General features: G+C 46.1%; 1 protein-coding gene across 1 annotated transcript; it reads right to left on the bottom strand.

The window, feature by feature from the left end:
- Positions 1 to 1,217: 1,217 nt before the first annotated feature.
- LOC135383895 (uncharacterized) lies at positions 1,218 to 20,412 on the bottom strand. Its single transcript, XM_064613186.1, has 5 exons — positions 20,267 to 20,412; positions 11,789 to 11,937; positions 4,093 to 4,259; positions 3,464 to 3,525; positions 1,218 to 1,433 (listed from the first exon to the last, which is right to left on the bottom strand). The coding sequence occupies exons 1-5, from the start codon at positions 20,387 to 20,389 to the stop codon at positions 1,392 to 1,394; spliced, it is 543 nt and encodes a 180-aa protein (XP_064469256.1). The 5' UTR covers positions 20,390 to 20,412; the 3' UTR covers positions 1,218 to 1,391.
- Between the last annotated feature and the right edge of the window lie 280 nt (positions 20,413 to 20,692).

Genomic DNA, 20,692 nt, shown 5'->3' with positions numbered 1-20,692 from the left:
TTTCGTGCTGTCAGGGATGTACTTGCAGAGCATCACTCGCATTGCATACTATAGCTTCAAACACGTCCCCGAGTAAAAACTCGAAGTTGTTGTTGTCCGTTCTTCTCGTCCCGAGTGGCGGGGGACGGATGGGCGATGACGATGCGCACCAAGTGTTCAAATCCTTCTTCGCCGCTCCGAGTTCGATGAAGGGATCGTTCGGAATCTGCTCGGTAGGCACTGACTATGGTACATAGGGATATTTACAAGATTTACACACTGGACTGGATGTTACATGTTCCAAGTTCCGGCTCGCAGTTCTCTTTTCGACGCTGCTGTCGCTTGAAAGGGTGACAGATAGGGCCACAACCCCCGCTGAAGGCTTCCAATCGGGCGGCCTGGGTTCAAAGGGTTACAACTCGTGGTTGGCCCAGTTTGAATACTTGTCCAGACCAGAACCGCCCATTGCACACTCTCTCCACGCGATTTACGACCAACGTTGCGAGGTGTCAACCTGTGCATGACCTAACTTTGGTCAGTGCATGCCTCCGGCGCCAGAACCCAGATTTATGGCCGTCGCGACGGATCGAGTTGCCTGGAGGACCCCAGCTCCCCTGCACCTGCAACGCTGCCATTCCCTTTCCCCATTGACATAACCAGTCGGGTCAACCCTCGTCGCAGGGTCGTTAAGAAAATGAGCAAACATCCCCCAACAACACCAGATGTGGGCGGATGATGTCAGATGTTAAAATTTGGACAAATACAACATACTTCTCTCATACAAATTCTCATAATGGTCATGCAAACTCAACTGAATCCTTTACACACGATGCGTGCCTAGCAAACCAAGCACCAAGCCTCGAATGTCGTCTGTAGGACACACGCATTTGAGTGAGCGCATTAGGGAGGTTTAAGCCATGTAAGCGACTAGGCAGAACACTGCGATGTAATTCGTCGTAGAGTTGTGTGCCCAAATACGTGCATACACATCGGAACAAGGCTTGAACCACATATAATTTGGGCGCGAGGTGTAGAAGGCGAGAGTGAACCGCAAAGCTAATGTTTCGTCTAAGTGCCGCTATGCTTAGTTGGCATGCTGGTTATGGTGCAGAACGCATTCCTGAGTGACAGGCTCCTATGTACCAAACGTGACATTTTGCTGCGTTAGTGTTATCGTGACACACTACACAGTTTGTAAATTACTGTACTAATTTGAGGGAACCACACAGGGGTTTAATCCACATCTGTAATCGCTGCTCTGTGTACAAACAAATGTTTATGAATAACGTAATGTCACTGGGAACGATACATAGGCGGTGCATGAATGTAATAATCGTCTTCGTGAATTGACGTAGCATTAACTCAAGGAAGTCAGTCCTTCGTAGACGGGCAGGTGACAGTGAGGCTCCAGGTCATCCTGTTGTGTTGCTTTCATAGTGCGACATGGTGTCATTCTGCAGTGAAAAGAAAGTTAGATGGAAGAAGAGGGATGCACATAGAGGTAGAAATATTGAATTTCTTGCTGTATTTATCTTCCTACTGACAAAGACAGGTAACTGCGGACTATACAGAATGTATGCCGTGAGCAGGATGAGAAGGGGGGAAGCATAGAATGCGGTTTCCTTGTTGCGTAAAGCACTAATGACGCAACAGATGAACATAGTTCCTTTTGTATTTCTGTCTAGGTAACACCATGTTTCATTCTGCGGGGGTGCCATTTCTGTCAAGGTAACATCTTTCATACTGCGTGGGCAAACTTCCGCACTTCAGTGCCCCTTTAATGTAGAATACTTTCTTGGGATATGCTTTCCAGCGTAACGTTACCAAATGGGACATACTCTGACACAGCCTCTTGTTCATGAATGAAGTGCTTGTTCCCTCCTGTCCCCCACTCCGTCCTCCTGTCCTCTCTCCACTTGTCCACATCTGTACGTCGCCCATTGTCACAGTTGCTTCGCGGCGCTAACACGGAATAAAAAAAAAGAAATGCTTTGTTTTGGAAGAGGAACCTTGGAAAGCTAAATTTTAGATAAGCCGAGCACGCTTCCGCCACACCACTTTGGTAGTAAGACATTCCTTGACTGCCTGTGGGTCATTGGTGGTCAAGCTCGGGGAATCGCAAGGACAAGAATCGCGCCTTCCATCTCAAGAAGGTTAGCATGAAGGTGCTAGACAACGTCGAAATGTGCAGCCTGTACTTGCTCCAGTTAAGAACGGCCCCAGTGCGCAGTCTCCTCAGCTGACCGTACGAGCGACAGCGCGATCGAGAAATCGAGCAAGCAAACGACCAACGAGGAACCGCATAACCGATCCAAAAGCAAACTGCAAAAATTCAACAGAAAAGTACATAGACAATTATTGCAAGAAAATCTCGCTTGAATCTGGCTGGACTATCAGGCGTGATGTGTGTCAATGCCCTGGAGTGATACACATCACTGCGTAATAGAAAAATACTGCGCAGCATTTTCTTCCTTGAAACATTTCATTGGGAGAGGAGCATAATTCCAATTTGCTGAAGCCCCGCTCCGTGGGACCTGTCGTGATTTGAGAGGGAGTTCTTAAACGGAAGCCAAAAGAGTTTGACAACGTTTGCTTGCTCGATTTCTCTCCCGCCCTGTCGCTCGTATACGGTCAGCTGTCGAGACGGCGCGCTGTGGCCTTCCTTAACCGGAGCAGGTACAGGCTGTACATTTCGACGTTGTTTAGCATCTTGATGTTAACCTCCTTTAGACGGAAGACGCGATTCTTGTCATAGCGATTCCCCGAGCTTGTCCTATGAATGACCCACTTGCAGCCAGAAAATGCTGCAGCGGAAGCGTACTGGGCTTTTCTAAAACCAAGCTTTCAAAGCTACCTCTTCCAAAACAAAGGATTTCTTTATTATTCCGTGTTGCGCCGCGAATCAACTGTGGCTATGAGCGACGTACAGATATGAACAGATGGGGACGCCGCGCATATTCGGAAAATATAGTTTTGTTCGCTTGGGAGTTTACGATTGGTTACCGAAGTCCTAGAGGAACTGGTCGTAGAATCATGGCCAACAGTGTTGCTGTATTCTCGACTCCTCGAAGGAACAAATTTAGTGAATTTCGTTTGTTATTTTCTCATTTCGAAATGCAAAGGCCGCGTCTTTCCGTGACCAAAATCGAAGTCCACGTTTTTCGCGACAAACGAAATCCTCCCCAATCAGCTTACAGACAATAACGCATTCTACGTCCATTGGGATCTGTCAGTGGGATCAGTCTGTGTACTGAAGAAAGGTACTAGTTGACGTCTGATGTTTCGTATTAGCACAAGTCGTTCTATGCCGAAAAACGGCCATAGCAGGAACGAAACCCATAAGCGACGTCTCGTCGGATTGTGTATTAGTTTTGCGCGCATTAGGGACTGTACGTTCATCAATGATTAAAGACTTCATCGCCAGAGGCCCCTTCCGATAAGTGAAAGCAAAAATGAGTTACGATAATACTATGAAATACCATACCTCCGTGATTTCGGTCGTCATCTGGCTTTCGGATTCAGTGGAAACTGATACAAAGTGAGTGCCTGCGTAGAATTTATTCAGTCGTTGCATGTTATGTGCACATAAATTACCCAGTATTGGATAAATTACTGTATCAGTAGCTAGTGAACGAGAGAGTCATCAGTCTTGCGAAATATCACTAGGCCGACGACCTAGGTGGCAATGAACTCCTAGCCAGTTCCTTAACCAGTGATGAAAAAATTACGAACGACCTCATATTGCGTTTCGGAACCATGTGCACTTAAACGAAAATCGACCTCCCAACCGACGCCATATCACAGTGCGTGATGCGCGAGGCTGTCTCCAGGCGTTTGGTACTGACAACTCCTGCCACAGGCAAGGCAGAGACTACGCCCATTTAAATCGGCACTACAACAACTGTCATCGTGCAAGGCGTCTTTCATACATCTGACGTGTTTTTATGTAGGAAGGGGACGGCTGCATGCTTGTGCATCATTTCTCTACTTCTGTTTTTGATGATCGATTTTCTCATAAGGCTGTATGCGCCGTAAGGTACAAGACAAAACGGAAGGGGCCGAAAGTCCACAGTGGTAAAAGTAGCACAATCACGTGATGACAGTAAGACATACCTTCGTTGGGTACCCGGTAACTTATTTCGTTGTCTGCAACTGCGTTGCTATTGAAGGCAACCACGTGCACCTTGATTGGCGTCGCCACCGCGGTTTCGTTGGCGGGCAGTGTGATATTTCCTGTGTCGTTGTTTCCTTGTTTATCTGGATAGTTGACTCCGTCATAGCTGTGCATTACAGACACGCGATAAGCGTTACTGGCACATGTTCACAAGTACCGTGCGTGTTACCTTCAACAACTGGCCTATTCCTGAATTCAAAATATTGAAAACTTCAAAAGTTCCTTATTCACGCCGACAAAAAATATTATTGCCGCCATCAAGCAACAAGTTTAACCAGAAGACGGGTGTTGAGACGAGCCACAGACACACTCGGAAGCTCTCTTAAAGGGGTTGTGAATCCAAATCCAAATATTACACAAAATGATGTTTGAAATGTAGATCTATTGGTGCCAAACATCTCTGTCGAAACCCTTTCACGCTGCGCTTCCGCGCCACGGAGTTATGACGCTTTGAATATGAGGAGATCCTTTTACTCTTGGCTCGCCTCCTCCTCGCCCGATCTCTGTATAACGTAGTACCGAGCGCGATACGGAAGTGCGGAGTTCCCGTTCTCATGACGACGCCTGTAAACAGGGCCGCGGCGCGCGCTGGGACGCGACGCGGCGAAGTGAGCGGAAGGGCTATGACGTAGAGCCATAGAGCAACCGGTCAAGGCGTCACTTCCCGCCGACTTCATGGAACTGCCTGGCACCGTTTGGCGCCACGGTCGGCGGGGGCCTCAAAAATGGGAGATTTTTAAAACCGTGTAGCATAAAAAATAATAGGAGGTGGGACTTTGAGTACCGAGTGCGTGGAGTAAGGCGAACAGACTCTGCCAGAGACAAAGGTCTATCCGTGTGGTTTCTCAACCCCTTTAATTTCCGTCAAATGATTTATGATATATCCGTAAAGGTGTAGGTTTCAGGTATTTTTGCACACCACACGCAACAAAACAACAACAGAGGCAACTGTAGTCATTCTCATTGCTCTCACATGGACTATAGTGAAGTTCGAGAAGATGAAAATGAGGTTTTGCAGAAATAGTCTGACATGTCGCAAAACACTCTGTGTTTTGACAACACTTACAGTGACACTGTCACTAACAAAACACTCACAACTAAAGCACTGAGCACAGATGAGGGATACAGATTTAAAGTTAAAAGAGCAATGAGGTGACATTTAACGTGGCTCCAAACCATGCCTCACTCGTCCAGCTACCCGTGCCTTATTTCTTTGCTTCTTTCTGTTTGCTCACGCACCGCTTATACCTGCTTGAACTGTGCCACTGCACCTCACGATTCACGTGCCTGGGGACAACGTTACGTCACGACGTTCCCTTGTTCTTCGATGCGCTATTTTCACGGGCGCAGGATTTTTAAAGAAGCTCTGAAAGCCATCTAAAAATTTTTCCGTTCCGAACGCGTTGTGGAAGCAGGTAACTTGACTTGATGATTAACACGAAAATTTTCTCTGTGCGCGATGTTTTTCGTAGAAAAACAAAAGACACTTGAACATCGCCGCGCGTGTTCCCACTCGACTCGCTCCTCCGGGTCAAACGAGGAGGAGAATTGAAAAAAAAAAAAAAAAAAAAACGTCATTGGTGACGTAATAAAAGTTGAAAGCGGCGACCGCGCTTCTATCCGGGTCAGTGCTGACTGGGTTTCTTTTCTTTCTTTCCGTTTACTTTGGCTTTGGCCATTGGCATTTTGAGCTGGCAAAGCAGCCATTTGGCTTAGCAGGGCAGCATGTTGGTTGGTTAGTTGTGTGCTTGCAATATTCTGGCTGGGTTACTCACAGTTTGCCGTTGGCAGTTTTCCGCGCGCGACATGTGCATTTTATAGTCAGCTAAAATTTACGCTAGTCACGTGTTGTTTCAGTGTACGCTGATATGTCGGCGGACGCAAACTTAACCGGCGTTGTCGGTCACAATATGGTGGATAAAACTGATGCACTATATGGTGACAAAACAAATGGCGCCGAGCACGGATGAACTCAAACTTGCGTGTCTGCGTCGTCCACGTTTGTAGTCTGCATCGGCCAATTCTCGTTTAGCTCGATGATTGGTAACTTGACCATAAATTGAGTGGCAAGAACACTCCTCCAGCTGAATAAGGAATTAACTGAATGGCTAACCAAGTTGCTAGTCGAAGTGACGGGCACTAGTAATCATAGCGAATTAGTGATATAGCGAATATTGATATAGTGACATAGCGAACGGAATTAGTGGTCATAGCGATGCAGCGATCATTTTGAGGCGTGAACTGAAGCAGCGCTTAGTGCTGCACTGTGTTTATACGTATTGCCACCAACTACACAACAAGAAACAGTCACCACGATAACGAACAGCATACAAAACATAGACACGGAAAGAACAGCGTTCAACTGGCACCTGAAGTTTATTTTCATAATCCACCTACTCCGGAAGGTCGCTTTAGGGAAAGCAAGATCAATCGGGGAGAGGTTGACCGATTTTTGGTTGACTTCGCTCGGGGAGTTCAATGAGGATGGCCTCTACAATCTCACGGCATAACCTTGAACAGTGTCTGTAGACCAATCTTCGTTTACTGTATCTAAACCAAAGAAAAAGCAAAAAGGAAATTCTTCCACCGTTGCAGCGGGGCTCCGAGCGAAAAATAGAGAGTTTTAGTAGATCGTACGCAAAGGCGTTAGCGTACGAAAGGGATAGCGTTGGTGGTTCTGCGCTCTGCGCGAAGCTCTCTTTCTGTTATGGGCGTGCGCAGAACCATCAAAGCTATCCCTCACGTACGCAACGGTGATAGCGTAGGATGTACTAAAACTTTCTAATAGCAGACGACGTTCTTCGAAACCAATCAGCGGCTCCACTTTTCCGACGTCAAAATGACACAAGCGGCGCGACGGCTCGTTCCGTGTATTGCCACCGTTGGGCACGGCCGTGATTTTCAAAATCGAGTTCTGCGATATTTATGCACCTGTTGATAGAATTACTTCGCATGGTGCATTTTAATAAGCTTACGATCCACTTGGTTAAAAAAAATGATAGTCATTAAAGTGCTTTCCGAGCTCCTTTAAAAGGTGTGCGGAACTGAGATATCGCGCGCGCTCTGTATAGGTCATCTGCGCTCGCTGTTCGTTCGAAGCAGCTATCTGATTCGTCGTAGAACACGCTGCAGCGAAAAAAAGAGAGACTTCGCAACCAAATGGATTTCAAGCATGTGGTATTCCTACAATCATTTACACGAACAGAACACGGTTGGGAAATACCCTACTTGAAAACGAAGAAGGAACTAACCGAGCGTCGACGGAAGTACTTTTTCCTTTCTCTGGTCGGCCAACGTCACCGTGCATTAGTCCTACCATTCCTGAGCTGTTTCCTGACCCTCAGGGAAAGAGCTGAGCGCTGTTTCTTTCCATCAGTGTCTGAGTAATCTGGTCCCGAATCTTCGTCCATTGTTTTGTTTCAGGAATGTAACACAGCGGCTGCGACCGGCGTGGTATACTACTTGTCCACTCCATGCACAGTGACGTCAACGCGGTGGCCGTGGGAGGGAAAAAAATTCAGCGACTGTGAGGTATCTGGCATTCGAGCCCAGCCGTCGACTCATCTCCGCACCGCGTCTTCGCACGGCGAGTTCGAGGCTTTCGCTTCTCATACTCCCACCCTTGTTTATCTTTCCTGGCGGGCTTTATCTAAGGCAGTCCGCACCTGGTACTCGTACAATAAACAGCTCTCTTAAGCTGGATTCACACATGCGTTTTTTGAACGCGTTTCGCGTTCGCGGCGCCGCGAAACGCGAGCCGCGGACCGTTTCCAGTCGCTTTTCGAGAACCGCTCCGTGCTGCAGCTGCGGAGGGCCGAAACGCGAACGCTTTCCACCCAGCCAATCGGAGCGCTCGGATGGGTGGAGGTGGCTTCCTTTTGGCGCCGGCGGGCAACGGCGGGCCTCCCGATACCGCGCTGGGATCTTTTGTCATTTGTGCGTGTGTGTGTGTGTGTGTTTGGTACCGCATGAGTAAATTCCTTGTAACCAATAGTTGTTTGGTGTCTGAGGTATCAAAGATGAGCTGGGAATTTGCGCAAACCACGGAATCGACGAAAATAAATACGACTTGTGTGTGACCATGTGTTGGTCGTCGGTAGGTAAACATGTGTCTCGCTTCTTCTGCCGTTCTTTCTCTGCTATTGTGTTACGTCTGCCGTTCCAATGATTGATGATTCCAGCAGAAATGCATCACGATAATTATAAAATGGATTACATGCTTCACAATGTAAATTTTGAGGACGAGAGCTGGAAGTGTCGGTACGATCTTGACGTAGCAACAACAACGAAGAGCGTTTTCAGGATGGCGGCTCGGCTATATGTAACAGGCCCCTCTCTCGGCGGTGCCGCGAACGCTGAGGCGGCGCCGCTTTTTGAAACGCATGTGTGAATGAGCCTTTATAGCAGCAGCTTGGCTCGGACTTTGGTTCCTCTACGGAGTGTAACGCACAACAGCGACCCCGTCTCCATTTTCCTGTTTCGGTTTGATTGTTTTCTTATTTGAGGCACAGTTCATCACATGAGGAAGAAACAAAGTTGATGGCAGGTATACAGTGGATGTTATGCATCAACTACGATGTGCAGCAATTTTTTCTCCGATCGTTCCGAAGTCTCCATTTAAAGGCGCGTAGTAGATCAAATTGTAAGGGAATATAACACGGTATTGCTGACTATCAGAGCCGTATACAGCACTGACGACTACAAAATTACCTTCGCTTTCCTTTTGTTATCTACAGGATAATGGGTCATTTTTGGATAGCCCTTAGACAGGTCAATGGCAACCGTGTGCGACACATCTTTTAGCCCAATTTAGTGGAGCATGGAAGGCATATCGAAAATATGTGTACTGGGCGTTTTTTTTATCCTTTAAAGATGAAAATAAAACTAAAAAAAGGGCTGTGAGAGCAGCACTGATGCCATTTTTGCAGGCTGGTTATGGCCAGGCGGACATCCTGTGGGATAGCGCGCGTACTACTGGACGAATAATTACCTAAAATTCCTGAATGAACTTTCTAATTCGATGTTTTCGGGAATCTGCGAGACGGCAGATTTGAAGGCAATAAATATGTGAATCCAACACATGTCGGCAACGGTTTTGTGTGTTCTGTGGGCACTACCTTCGATGTTGAATTATACATCAGCAACCCGCCCAGCCTTCCGTTCTCACCCGGGAAGGTAGCTTCTCTAACTCACGAGATTGAACACTCTCTTGGGGACCAGGATTGCGCGTCACACCCGTACTTTTTCTGCAGATCCCAGGACTTGTGATCCTTAATTTCTTCTTCCCCCGCCGTATTTTTTGTAGCGCCCTTCCATGCTGCTTTGTCAAACGAAGCACCGTTTCGTGAAAAAGAAGAAAAAAAATATATATATATATATAGAAAAGAAGAAAACTTTGATGAACCCGATGTTGGGCCTCCGACATTATGTTTTCCAGAGGAACGCTATACTACACTCTTAAAGATGGAACTTCATCATATAGCACGCTCCTATAGCCAACGATCATCCCGAGTGACATCGTTCTTCCCTCTGATTTGCTGAAAGCTGAGGGCGTCGTACGCAATTTTTGTGGCATTATGCTGTTCAAATTGCCACAAAAAGGCGTCCTCCTCCCGTTTTCAACAAATGAGGGGGCAGAACGATGTCATTCGGGATAATGATTGGCTATAGGAGCGTGCTATGCGGTGAAGTTCCGTTTTAAGAGTGTATGGCTAGGAAAGGCTATTTTTCAGTGGCTGGTTATCGAATGTACCTGTTCTCGGTTCTCCCTTCTCACTTTACCCTTCCAGAAATGACCTTACTCAAGAGGACTTTCATATCAGAAGAGTAAGCCGCAGTGAGTGATGTAAAGAAGAAAGCGCATGCGCTTAGAAATGAACTTCACCGCATAGCACGCTCCTAACCAACCGTCATCTCGAATGATATCGTTATCTGCCCTGATTTGCTGAAAACGGGAGGCGTACGCCATTTTTGTGACAATTATGAACAGCTAAGTGTCATAAAAAAGGCGTACGCCTACCGTTTTGAACAAATCAGGGCACATAGCGATATCATTCGAGTTCATGGTTGGCTAGGAGCGTGCTATGCGGTGAAGTTCATTTTTAAGAGTGCAGCATAAGACAGTAAAATAAATGCTGCCGTCTCTCCATATTTCACGTTAAAAAAAAAAGACAAGAGGGTGATTTCAAGCAGAGCCAGGCAGAGTGATTCGGTCGACCTCTCAGATTTTTTCGTTCCAATATATATTGAAACCTAATGCTGAGGAAGTACATTGGCGGAAGAAATAGCTGCAAATAGCATCGTTTTTTAAAAAATAATCTTCAAGACTGACATTTCGAGCACTGCACTTCCCCGCAATTTTCGGACCTCGTATCTTCGTAACCATTGGGGCCATGCAGTTAATTTTTTCACCGCTTATTGCCTTATGTGCTGCTGTACTGTTTGCTCTATCTTTGAGGTTGTAGAATTTGCAGGTGTCCAAATAAAATATCGCAAATCAAATGCAAATGAGGCGATTTTGCGATTTTTTATCTGGACACCTGCAGAACCTAGAACCTCAAAGGTACACTCTTAAAAATGAACTTCCCCACATAGCACGCTCCTAGCCAACCACCATCCCGAATGACAACGTTCTCGCCCCTGATTTGTTGAAAACGGGAGGAGGAGCCTATTTTGTGCCATGCATAATGGACACAAAATAGGCTCCGCCTCCCGTTTTCAACAAATCTAGGGCGAGAACGTTGTCATTCGGGGTGATGGTGGCTAGGAGCGTGCTATGTGGTGAAGTTCATTTTTAAGTTCTGTTTTAACAGTGTAGTACTGTTTGCACTACACTCTTAAAAATGAACTTCACCACATAGCACGCTCCTAGCCAACCATCATACCGAATGATATTATTCCGGGTCATGATTTGTTCAAAACAGGTGGGAGGCGCCTATCTGGGACAAGATAATCTGTCCCAGATAGGCGCCTCCTCCCATTTTCAACAAATCAGTGCACAGAATGATATCATTCGGATGATGGTTGGCTAGGAGCGTGCTATGTGGTGAAGTTCTGTTTTAACAGCGTACAGCAGATAGGCAATAAGTGTGGAAAAAATTAACTGCAATGCCTTAATGGCTGCGAAGATACGATGCCTGAAGATTGTGACGAAGCGCACTGCTCGAGATGGACAGTCTTGAAGATTATTAAAAAAAGGAATTATAATATATGTTCAGCTATTTCCTCCGCCAATGTACTTCCTAAGCACTAGGCTTGAATATATATTGGAACGAAAAAAATCTGAGAGGTCGACCGGACCACCCTGCCTAACTCTGCTTGAAATCACCCTCTTGTGTTTTTCTTGCACGTGAAAGACGGAGAGACGACAGCATTTATTTTACTGTCTTATGCTGCGCTTATTTCCTTACATCCCTCGCTGCGGCTTACCCTCCTGAAATGAAAGTCCTCTTGGGTAAGGTCATTTGGAAAGTGGAATTTACTATGCGGTTGCCCCTTTCCTCTTGGGACTGTACTGGTGTCAACCAGTCGCACAACACGGCAACTACATTGGCATTTAGAAGTTTGACGCCTTAATTCACTTCCTCCTTCCGATTCAAATAGATGGGCCCCTACAAAATATCCTGCGTGTCTTACCATTCGTTGTTGGCGCACGTAATGTCCGCGGTGCCGGTCCCGGCCGACTGACCGATGTCAATATCATCACTGTGCAAGACGACGGCTAGGACGACAACGCCAACGAAAACCACAGCAACCGAAAAGAGGAGCGGGAAGACGCGTTGCACCTGAAAGAATAACAAACCGCGCTTGCACGCACAGCTTTGCATGTGTGTACCAGGGTTGCGGAGTCGCCACTCCGGAGTTGGAATGATTCCGGAATCATTCAAGATTTATTAGAGCATCGAATGGGATTGGAATGGAAGGGAGAAAACTGTCCTAGGAATGGAATGGGAATGGAATTGGGCCTTTTTTTTTGCGCGGGAATGGAGTTGGAATGGAATGGTCTGGGTGCACCGGTGGTAATTTTGATTTCTGCCCGCTGGTTTCTGCCCTCGCGCCATTTGCACAGACGCACCGCACCTGCCCACGGTCAAGAGCGAAATAGTATTGTCGAATATTCGGCATGTATAAACTGGGTGTCCTTCCTCCTTCATTTGGAAAATAATACAGGGAAGCTTTCCGCGGTCACCCGGAACTCCGAGCAGACGTAGAACGAGTACTTTCCACAGCTTCGCACATTATGGCGAAGTTGGTTATCGGGCACCTCTTTCCAGCACCTCATGTTTGTGAACCGAAACATACGATATTCTTGATCAGCAAGATTGCCCACATGTCCGAATTAATACGAAAAAAAGTTATTACAATTAGTAGTACATTGATGTTGTTCTGATGTTAGGAACCTCTCCTAGGAAGGTTGGAATTATTATGAAGGTTGGGAAAAATTGAATTATCACAAATCTCCATTCGTAGAAATGGTATGGAGTGGGTGACCCCATTCCGCAACCCTAGTGTCGCGCGAGCTTGAAATGGCGTGCCAACCAAAGCAAGTTTAACCATTGAGTGCGACGACTACTATTTTTCAACCTTTTAAGCACACATATTACACACCTTCTCAGGTGGGGCATGCCACAATATTCCAGCGTTCAAAATCCGACTCTCACAATCCGCAATGGTAAACTTCCAATTTGTAGCATCAAAGGTTAGAGGTCCAATCACCATCATTGAAATAAAGTTGTTGTTTGCGAGGTTCGAGAATGTCAGTGTTTCAAAATAAGATATCACTGAGCAACGTGTCAGCTTCTCGTGCTTTCGATGTCTGTCGACGTCGTTTCAGTGAAAGAAATGCACATTTTAGCGACGGTTAGCTTAGCAGGGCGTTTAGCTCAAGTCTGTTAACTACAGCTCTATACGCCCGTGTTCCAGGTGGCGCAGGGATTAGGTCGTGTCGATTTTGAACACCTCAGATTTTGAACCTGTGGGTTTTTAACTATGGGATTTCGGGATACCCTCATTCTAATTTGAGCGTACACTATTATAGCATGCAAGTTGGACGTGAATTGTCTTTATTATATTTTTCAAACTGAATATTTCTCGACTTGGTAGTGTTAAAATTTTTTTTGCAGTCACCATTACAGACCTAGCCGCAGATTCAAACAGACGTCCAATGTCATATTACTCACGTCTTTACTTTCTCCGTAGCTGTCTATCGAGTAACGCCCACATAGAACGATATACATATATCTTTTATATAACGTTATATCAACTATACGAATCGTTATATCAGCCATAGATTGAGAAGTTACCGGTCAAAAAGAACTCGTTACAAGTTAAGTTACCGTGTGCAAAATGTAACTAAGTTAATAACGAAGTTCTTCAGCCTGAAATGTAACTCGCAGTTACTGAGTTACTTTTTAAAAAAAGAACGAGTTACTTCCAAGTTACTTCGGACACAAAATAGCATTACGCAGGTGCAGCGTGTGTGAGCAGTTGAGTTAGACCTTGAGTTGCCTGCGGAGGAGTACAACACGCTTAGATCGTTTTCGTATATGTCCAACAATAGACCTTTCCCTGTTTGTAAACAAATAACGTCATGGTGTTCGACAGTGCCACAAATTTGGTAGAATTGAGCTACGCTCGAAGCTAGAGGTGAACAAGGTCGCGCCCGAAAGCCACGGTCTTGAGGGGATTACGATATGGTCCCTTAAAGGGACGCGACCCTTGGTCCTGCTTTTCTTTCAATGGGAGGCAGCGAACAAGTGCCCCTTCGTGGAACCCAGCCCTCTCCTTCCGATTTGTTTCGGTTTCAGTCTGTCTACCACTGTCCTGATGACGTTCCTCTGGTAGAGGTCTATTCGAACGTTTTGCATCTTACTCCCTGTGGGCGCACAATGGTTCAGCTTCATTGCAATGGCAGCGGTTCTTACTTCCTGTCACTGATTGAATATCACGTTTTATGGCAAAAAATGGCATGAAGGAACCGGAGAGAAAGCAAGAAAATATGTGGACGTTAGCGAAAAGGGAGTTAAAAGTAACTTGGAATTTAAGTTACTTTGGCAAAGTTACCTGAAAAAGGAACGAGTTCCTCTGAAAGTTACCACGGCGCAAAAGTACCGAGTTAAGTTACAAGTTACCAAAAAAAAGAACTTAGTTACAGTAACGAGTTACTTGTAACGAGTTACCTCGAACTCTGATATCAACGATATAACGAGACACAAAAGTGTACGATCATCAATATTCCAAATTATGGTCCTGAGTTGTGCTACAGTCACGAAGCTGGAATTCTAATTAACAGGTCTCTAGATGTGAATGGGGGAGGGCCTTTTCTGCGGTTGTGCATGAAGAAGCAGAATTCTGCCGCACGCCGTAACTGACTTAGATGCTTAGAAAATATATGAAAGATATGATCGGTTTCTATTAGACGAAATAATATTTGTAGATTTGTACAAAAATGGCTGCAGCTATTTCGTGGCTAGAAAAAAAGCGTTGAGTACCCTGAAATAAATTGACCACACTATGACAACACCACGTACGTGGTTTCCTTTCGGTTCCTATAGGTCGACGCAAGGTGCATCATGGTAGACGGCATTCACACGCGTTTTTAAGCAGGCGACGCTTTAGCGTTATGCTAATTAGAAATCGCCAGAGGAGAGCACGCGCGCAACTGTGGTTCACACATGCTGCTAAAACACACCGTGTAATACGACAGCGTTTTGTAGTCTTTCAACCGCCGACTTAATAGTAAATTCACGCTTACCACGAAACGAATTTTATCATTGTGATCTTGCCAGCGTAATAATCCAGTGGAATAATACCGGTGCCACATAGGCATGAAAAGAGTGTTCCGGGTGCTTCGTTACTGTAACTAAAGCTACTTTTTTTTTTCGTGGCTTTTGACTTAGCTCTGTACTTTCCTGTTCCAGTAACTTCGGGAAGAACTAGTGTTACTTTTTGAGAAGTTACCAGTTATTTATTTCTTTTTTTTTCGCTTCTCGCCCACGAAGAATGCGGGCTTGTTTCTTTCTTTTTATTTTTCAGTAAAAAAAGAAAAAGGCATGACAGTGAGTTTGCACGTGCGCAACGCCTGCTTGTCTGCTCCTGTTTTTCGTTGCTACGCGACGAAAGCAACCAAGTTTTTGACGTGTTTCAGTGTCAGGCATAGCTGGGCGTCCTCACTCATGAGGACCCTCGTGAAGACGCCTCACCCTCACCTCACGACGATGACGTGAGGGTGAGTGAGGCCAGACCACGCTGAACGTTCCTCACGAGAAGAGTCATGAGGCATTGTCCCTCATGACGCCCACCGTGAGGGACCTCATGAGGCCAGTCATTGTGAGGCCATCAATATGTGAGGGTACAACGTATTCCGTGAGGAGCCTCACGGATGAGGCCGTGAGGCCCTTTGTGAGGAACCTCACGGATGAGGCTGTGAGGCCTTTCGTGAGAAACCTCACGGATGAGGCTGTGAGGCCTCTCGTGAGGGATCTCACGGATGAGGTGATGGGTTCGAGCTCCTCTTTGCTGCTGCAAAACACTAACGTTAAACCTCACTGTGACAGTAACAACTGTTACCAAATTTATCCAAGCACAGCATGAAACCCTAAAAACAGTTTAATGCCGCGCAGTATCATTAGTACCAACTACCGACACAGTAGTTCAACGCCGACGTGTCATGTGAACATGACGGAAAGTTCTTTTGAGGCTCATGTGCCTCCTAGTGACATGAAGACACGTCAGGCCATGAGGGTATTCATGAAGCGAGGGCTTCAGGAGGATGAGGGGTCGTGAGGCCATGAGGGCCCTCATGATGTGAGAGCACGTGAGGATGAGGACTCGTGAGGACATGTGGGTCCTCATTAGGCGAAAGTACGTGAGGCGCCGTGAGGACATGAGGGCCCCCATGAGGTGAGGACACGTGAGGAGTAGGACCCTCATGAGGTGAAGATACGTGAGGTCATAAGGGTTGTGAATAGCCTCATGGGGTGAAGGCATGTGAGGATGAGGATGGTGAGGCCTCTCGGGATCCCGATGCCCTGAGGTGAGGTTTGTGAGGGCAAAATTTAAAATGGAATGTGAGGGTGAGGGCGAGGGCGACTGAGGTTTAGTTACCGGTGAAGAAAATTTGGTGATGGTGAGTGAGGCAAATTAAGTCTGTGCTTCGTGAGGTGAGGATGAGTAAGGCCGAAAGTGCCCACCTATGGTGTCAGGTCGTCAGGTGGCTGCAGAGAGTTCATCTTTGCAGTGATCTCTGATCAATGCACTTTTCACGGCGGAGGGCTGGGGACCCCACAAAACTTCAAATTCCGATGTTTCTACCCCAATGACAAAGTAGAGTCAACCCTCGTTTCATGAACGCTCGATCTGTGAATTCCCTCGCTTTCTGAACACTTCGTTGAAAAACCAACTGTATCCTCCTAGTCATTTAAGACCTCGATTTATAAAATCCTTCGTTTTGTGAACGTTTTTTCGAGAAACATTCGCTATTCATAAATCGAGGCTATGTATATTCATACCTCGAGGTCATCCAAAGCGAACTTAAGGAAGTACATAAAGGTACGGCTTCGTCCATCATATAAATCATTGAAATAATTTTTGTCTAGTTTGATTATGCTGTGGTGTGTCATACGAACAAAATTTTTATCTATTTCCCATTTTTTTTACTGTTCCGTCTTGAACCTATTCACATTGTGGGAGTAATAATGTTATGTGTGCAGGCAAAACATTCGGGAAACTTCACCGCTGAAACTCAGTCTGATTCCCATCATAATTTATGCACGATTGGGAGACGAGAAACATTCGAGTCGTCCCTGATACCAAAAGCATTCTGAGCATGTTGCTATCCCCCGCTTCCAACTATGATGACACAAAGGTGTTAAATGATTACAACATAGTAGCAAGTAACCTGGAAGTAACTCGTTCCTTTTAATGATTCAGTTTCAGAACATGTAACTACGTTAGTAACGTAGTTACACATTTAGCTCAATAACGTAACTCGTAGCTATAGTTCTCCTTTTGGAGGGCAACTTCCCCATCCCTGAAGAAAATGACATTATCGTCTAATGACATCCAGATCTCAAATGGCATTATGAATGAAGCTCGTGCCCCGATTCCTTCTCTAATGACATTAGCCACTATGACATGGACGTTACGATAAAAGTTATGCTACTTTAAAGTGCCACTCTGGAGTAAAAAATTATACGTACCTAGTATCGTATTTTTTGTCAACTTCGCGGAACGACTCAGTACGTAAATTATAAATACCGTCAGTGAAGACGCACGTACGTGCGTCCACAGATTTTCGAAAGAGTCTGCCCAACTTGAAAGTTTCGGATTCTCCAAAAGTAGGTGACGTCTCCGCGAGCTCTGAATGCCTGTCTCCCACCGACAGCGCGTACACCTTTCCACTCTTCGCTCCCCGCCCAACGTTTGAAGCCCGCCAGCAGCTGTGGTGGGGATTTCGGTCTCCTCACCCTCAGTAGACGGAAATGCACCTTCGAGGAGGACCGCTGCCAGGCGCATGACATATTACGCATCCTATGATGTCGTACTTCTCAAAACCAGAAATTGATTTTCTGATGCTTCCGTGTCACGTATAGAAGAAACATTACTTTTTTGTCCAGTTACAAACATGTCTACATAAGCCCTAAAGAGACGCGACCCCAATTTGATACTTCTCGCACGCGGGAACCTGGCCCTGCTGAAAGTCCCGTGGCTGGTTCTCCCGCAATGCAAATGCAAGTCGTCATATCGTTCGGAACCAATGCATGCTATTGTCATTACGGGGTCACGTGATTACCAATTACGGATGGCTTTGCGTTTACATTCGCACTCTATGGTGTCCACTGGGATGCACTCTTTTTAGAGAGGCTACCTAGATCGAGCATTAAGTGGCGAATCTTTAGTAGTGCCCACAGTGGGTCGGGGGGACTGCCGCCGGGGTATGACGCGCACTGCAGGTGGAAATACATCGGTAAATGGCAGGCTAGGATGAATCGTTCCCACCACAAAGCGCATATATCGCGTGTCTCTTTGGTATCTGCTACTGTGAGTTCTGCAAAAGCTATTTTTCTATCTCGTTGCAAAATGGTGTAGAACAACTTAAGAAACAAACATATGAGCCGTATCAACAAGTTAGCCATTTTTGTCAGATAAAGGGGGTACAATGGTGCCAAATGTGCAACAAAGAAAAGTCGTTGCGGATGCTTTATCAGCACACTTATTTGGCCAGGTCAAAGCCGTGTCTCACCACAACCATCGTTTAACGTTTTCTTTCCTGATACACGCACGGAAAATTCTCTTAAAAATCGTGATGTCTGTGCTCTGTTACCCATGGTGCTGGTCGCCGGTACATCGCGGCTAAAGTGGAAGTATCCGATAGTTGATTTCTGTTGGCATTAAAGGGACGGTTGCCCCCGTTCCAGTTGATTTCAAAACTATTGTCATTTTATTCCTCGTTGACCACTGATCAATCAGGATATCGAAAATCCCCCAGAGAATCCCCCAGATCAAGAGTTGCAGTTTGGCTGCTATTCGATGGAATATGTGACAAGAGCAGACGGCGGATGTTGTTGGTGTTGTTTCCCTCTGGAAAAAGGCGAAAGCGTCATTCCCTGCGCCACCAATCAGGGCACGGCCTTGAAAATGGACGCCGTAGTAGTGCGGGCGCCTGGACGCAGCCTTTCTCCATTGAGCGAGGCCCTCTCGCTCACTTTCATAGAACGAGTTTCTGGATACGACCGTCCTTTTAAGCATCCTCACTTTCATGAATACTGTAACAAACGTCCTAACGTAGCCTCAGTGGCAACGGTTTTAAATGCGATAGCATTTCTCTAACGCAATTTTGGATCCTCAGTGTCTGCGTCGCGTCACACTGAGATTTAGGAGGATTATGAGTTTTAGTAGATTTCAAGGTATTTATAATAACCATTTCGAAAGCATAATAAGCCAAGCACCCGATTTCTTTGAAGTGGCTGACATCACGTTGCTGATCTTGGATTTGACAGCTTCCTTTATCGCATAATGTGAGCTTTTTTTGACTCCATGAAGCAACCGTGGTTATAAGCGACGTACACAGGTGGACAGAGGGAAGGAGTGTGGGACAGGGGGGTTGGTGTGCGTCCTGGGCAGACTTCAGGGGGAAATGCGCCGACACTCGCCCGGAAAGCCTGCCGAAAAACGAAGGGAAACCTTAGACAGCACAGCCGGTGGAATCATTCGAACCGACCACCTCCTAATCTTCCGCACGATCTTGGCTACCACGACCTTGGCTGTTCTGAAATACGCTCCAAAGAGTACAGTGATTGTTGCAGTGACGTTTGTAGGCGAAACCTGTGTTTTTGCACAAAGGCAATGACAACCTTTGGTTGGGTTTACCGTCGGGCCGCACGCGAGTCATGTGCGGTCACACCTGAGGGACCGCCATCCATCCGCTGCAATGCTGTCACATTTCGTACGCATTTGGCAGTGCGCCAATGACTACAGTGAAATTTTATCTCTACCACCACTAGAACCATAACATTTGCCTCTGCTCTGATTTCTTATTTTTCACTATGCCTACTAGGTAGCGAAAGCAGGAAAAACAAAACAGCCTACTGAAATTATGATGAAGCAGTAGTACACATTTGCGTGTGCGCTGTGGACGGCGCTTCTGTAAGGGGGCAGAGTGTGAAGAACACGGCATAGCAAACGATCTTGTCTAGCAGACGTCGAGCTGTAAGAACGTTCCAAAGTATCCATTTCGAGTCGCCCATCATCTGGCCTCTTCGGAGCTTATTTTCTGTGCTAACATACACCATATTTACGATTGGCTTTCAAGCCCTGGACGTCGGAGTTGCACTCACAAATTGCATCAGTGCGTCACATTGATGCGCTGGCATGATTGGCGAACGGCAAGAGTGATCGAGAACGTATGATGTCGTCTCGTCCCTATTCATCGTCTTAAAAATGAAGTTATTGTTGTTATTTGTGATCTCGTCTGGAAAAAAGACCCAGCATCTCATGAACCTTTACATTATTTCATCCTTGCTCTTCTCCCTAAATAACAAGCAGAGAAGCAAAACGAGGCATGCTGTCCGAACGGTAAAGATCGTAATCCGACTCTTACGCTACAGTTCTTACCGTTTGACTGTCTTCGGGTGGAGGCTTGGGTAAATCCGCAGTCTTTTCTAGCGCTAGGCTTTCTTCGTCTTCCTGGTGCAACTCCCTTTCACGTCTCAGAGCGTCTTCAAACCTGAAAGGCATTACTCTTTCTGAGTCGAGCAAGTTTCTTCTTCTTCGTTACTGCCCTCCTTCTAAATGCCGTCCTTATCGTCCTTCTCTATGGAAATGTCGTTTTAAAAAAGACCCTCCACCGCCAAAAGGAAAAGGTATTACACATTTCCCGTGAAATCAAAGGTATAGTTAACTAGAGTGCTTGTTTAGCCAGCTGATGCTGCTCAGTGGTATTTCGAGCGTTAAAACCCAATAAAATTGCAATGGCTGTTAAGATAGTACTGCAAGTCAACTGGGGAATTTGTATCCGGTTCATCATCAATAGCTTGCAGA

This window comes from Ornithodoros turicata, chromosome 2 (genome assembly GCF_037126465.1).
Source record: "Ornithodoros turicata isolate Travis chromosome 2, ASM3712646v1, whole genome shotgun sequence".
In the NCBI taxonomy this organism is placed as follows: domain Eukaryota; kingdom Metazoa; phylum Arthropoda; class Arachnida; order Ixodida; family Argasidae; genus Ornithodoros; species Ornithodoros turicata.
Note: the sequence above shows the minus strand (reverse complement) of the source record. Positions and strands in the feature narration are given on the sequence as shown.

Coding starts and splice junctions, on each gene's coding strand:
- LOC135383895 (XM_064613186.1), bottom strand. CDS start 20,389: ATGCCTTTCAGGTTTGAAGACGCTCTGAGACGTGAAAGGGAGTTGCAC. Junction 11,938..20,266: donor CACCCGAAGACAGTCAAACG/GTAAGAACTGTA, acceptor TTATTCTTTCAG/GTGCAACGCGTCTTCCCGCT. Junction 1,434..3,463: donor TGACGACCGAAATCACGGAG/GTATGGTATTTC, acceptor TTTTCACTGCAG/AATGACACCATGTCGCACTA.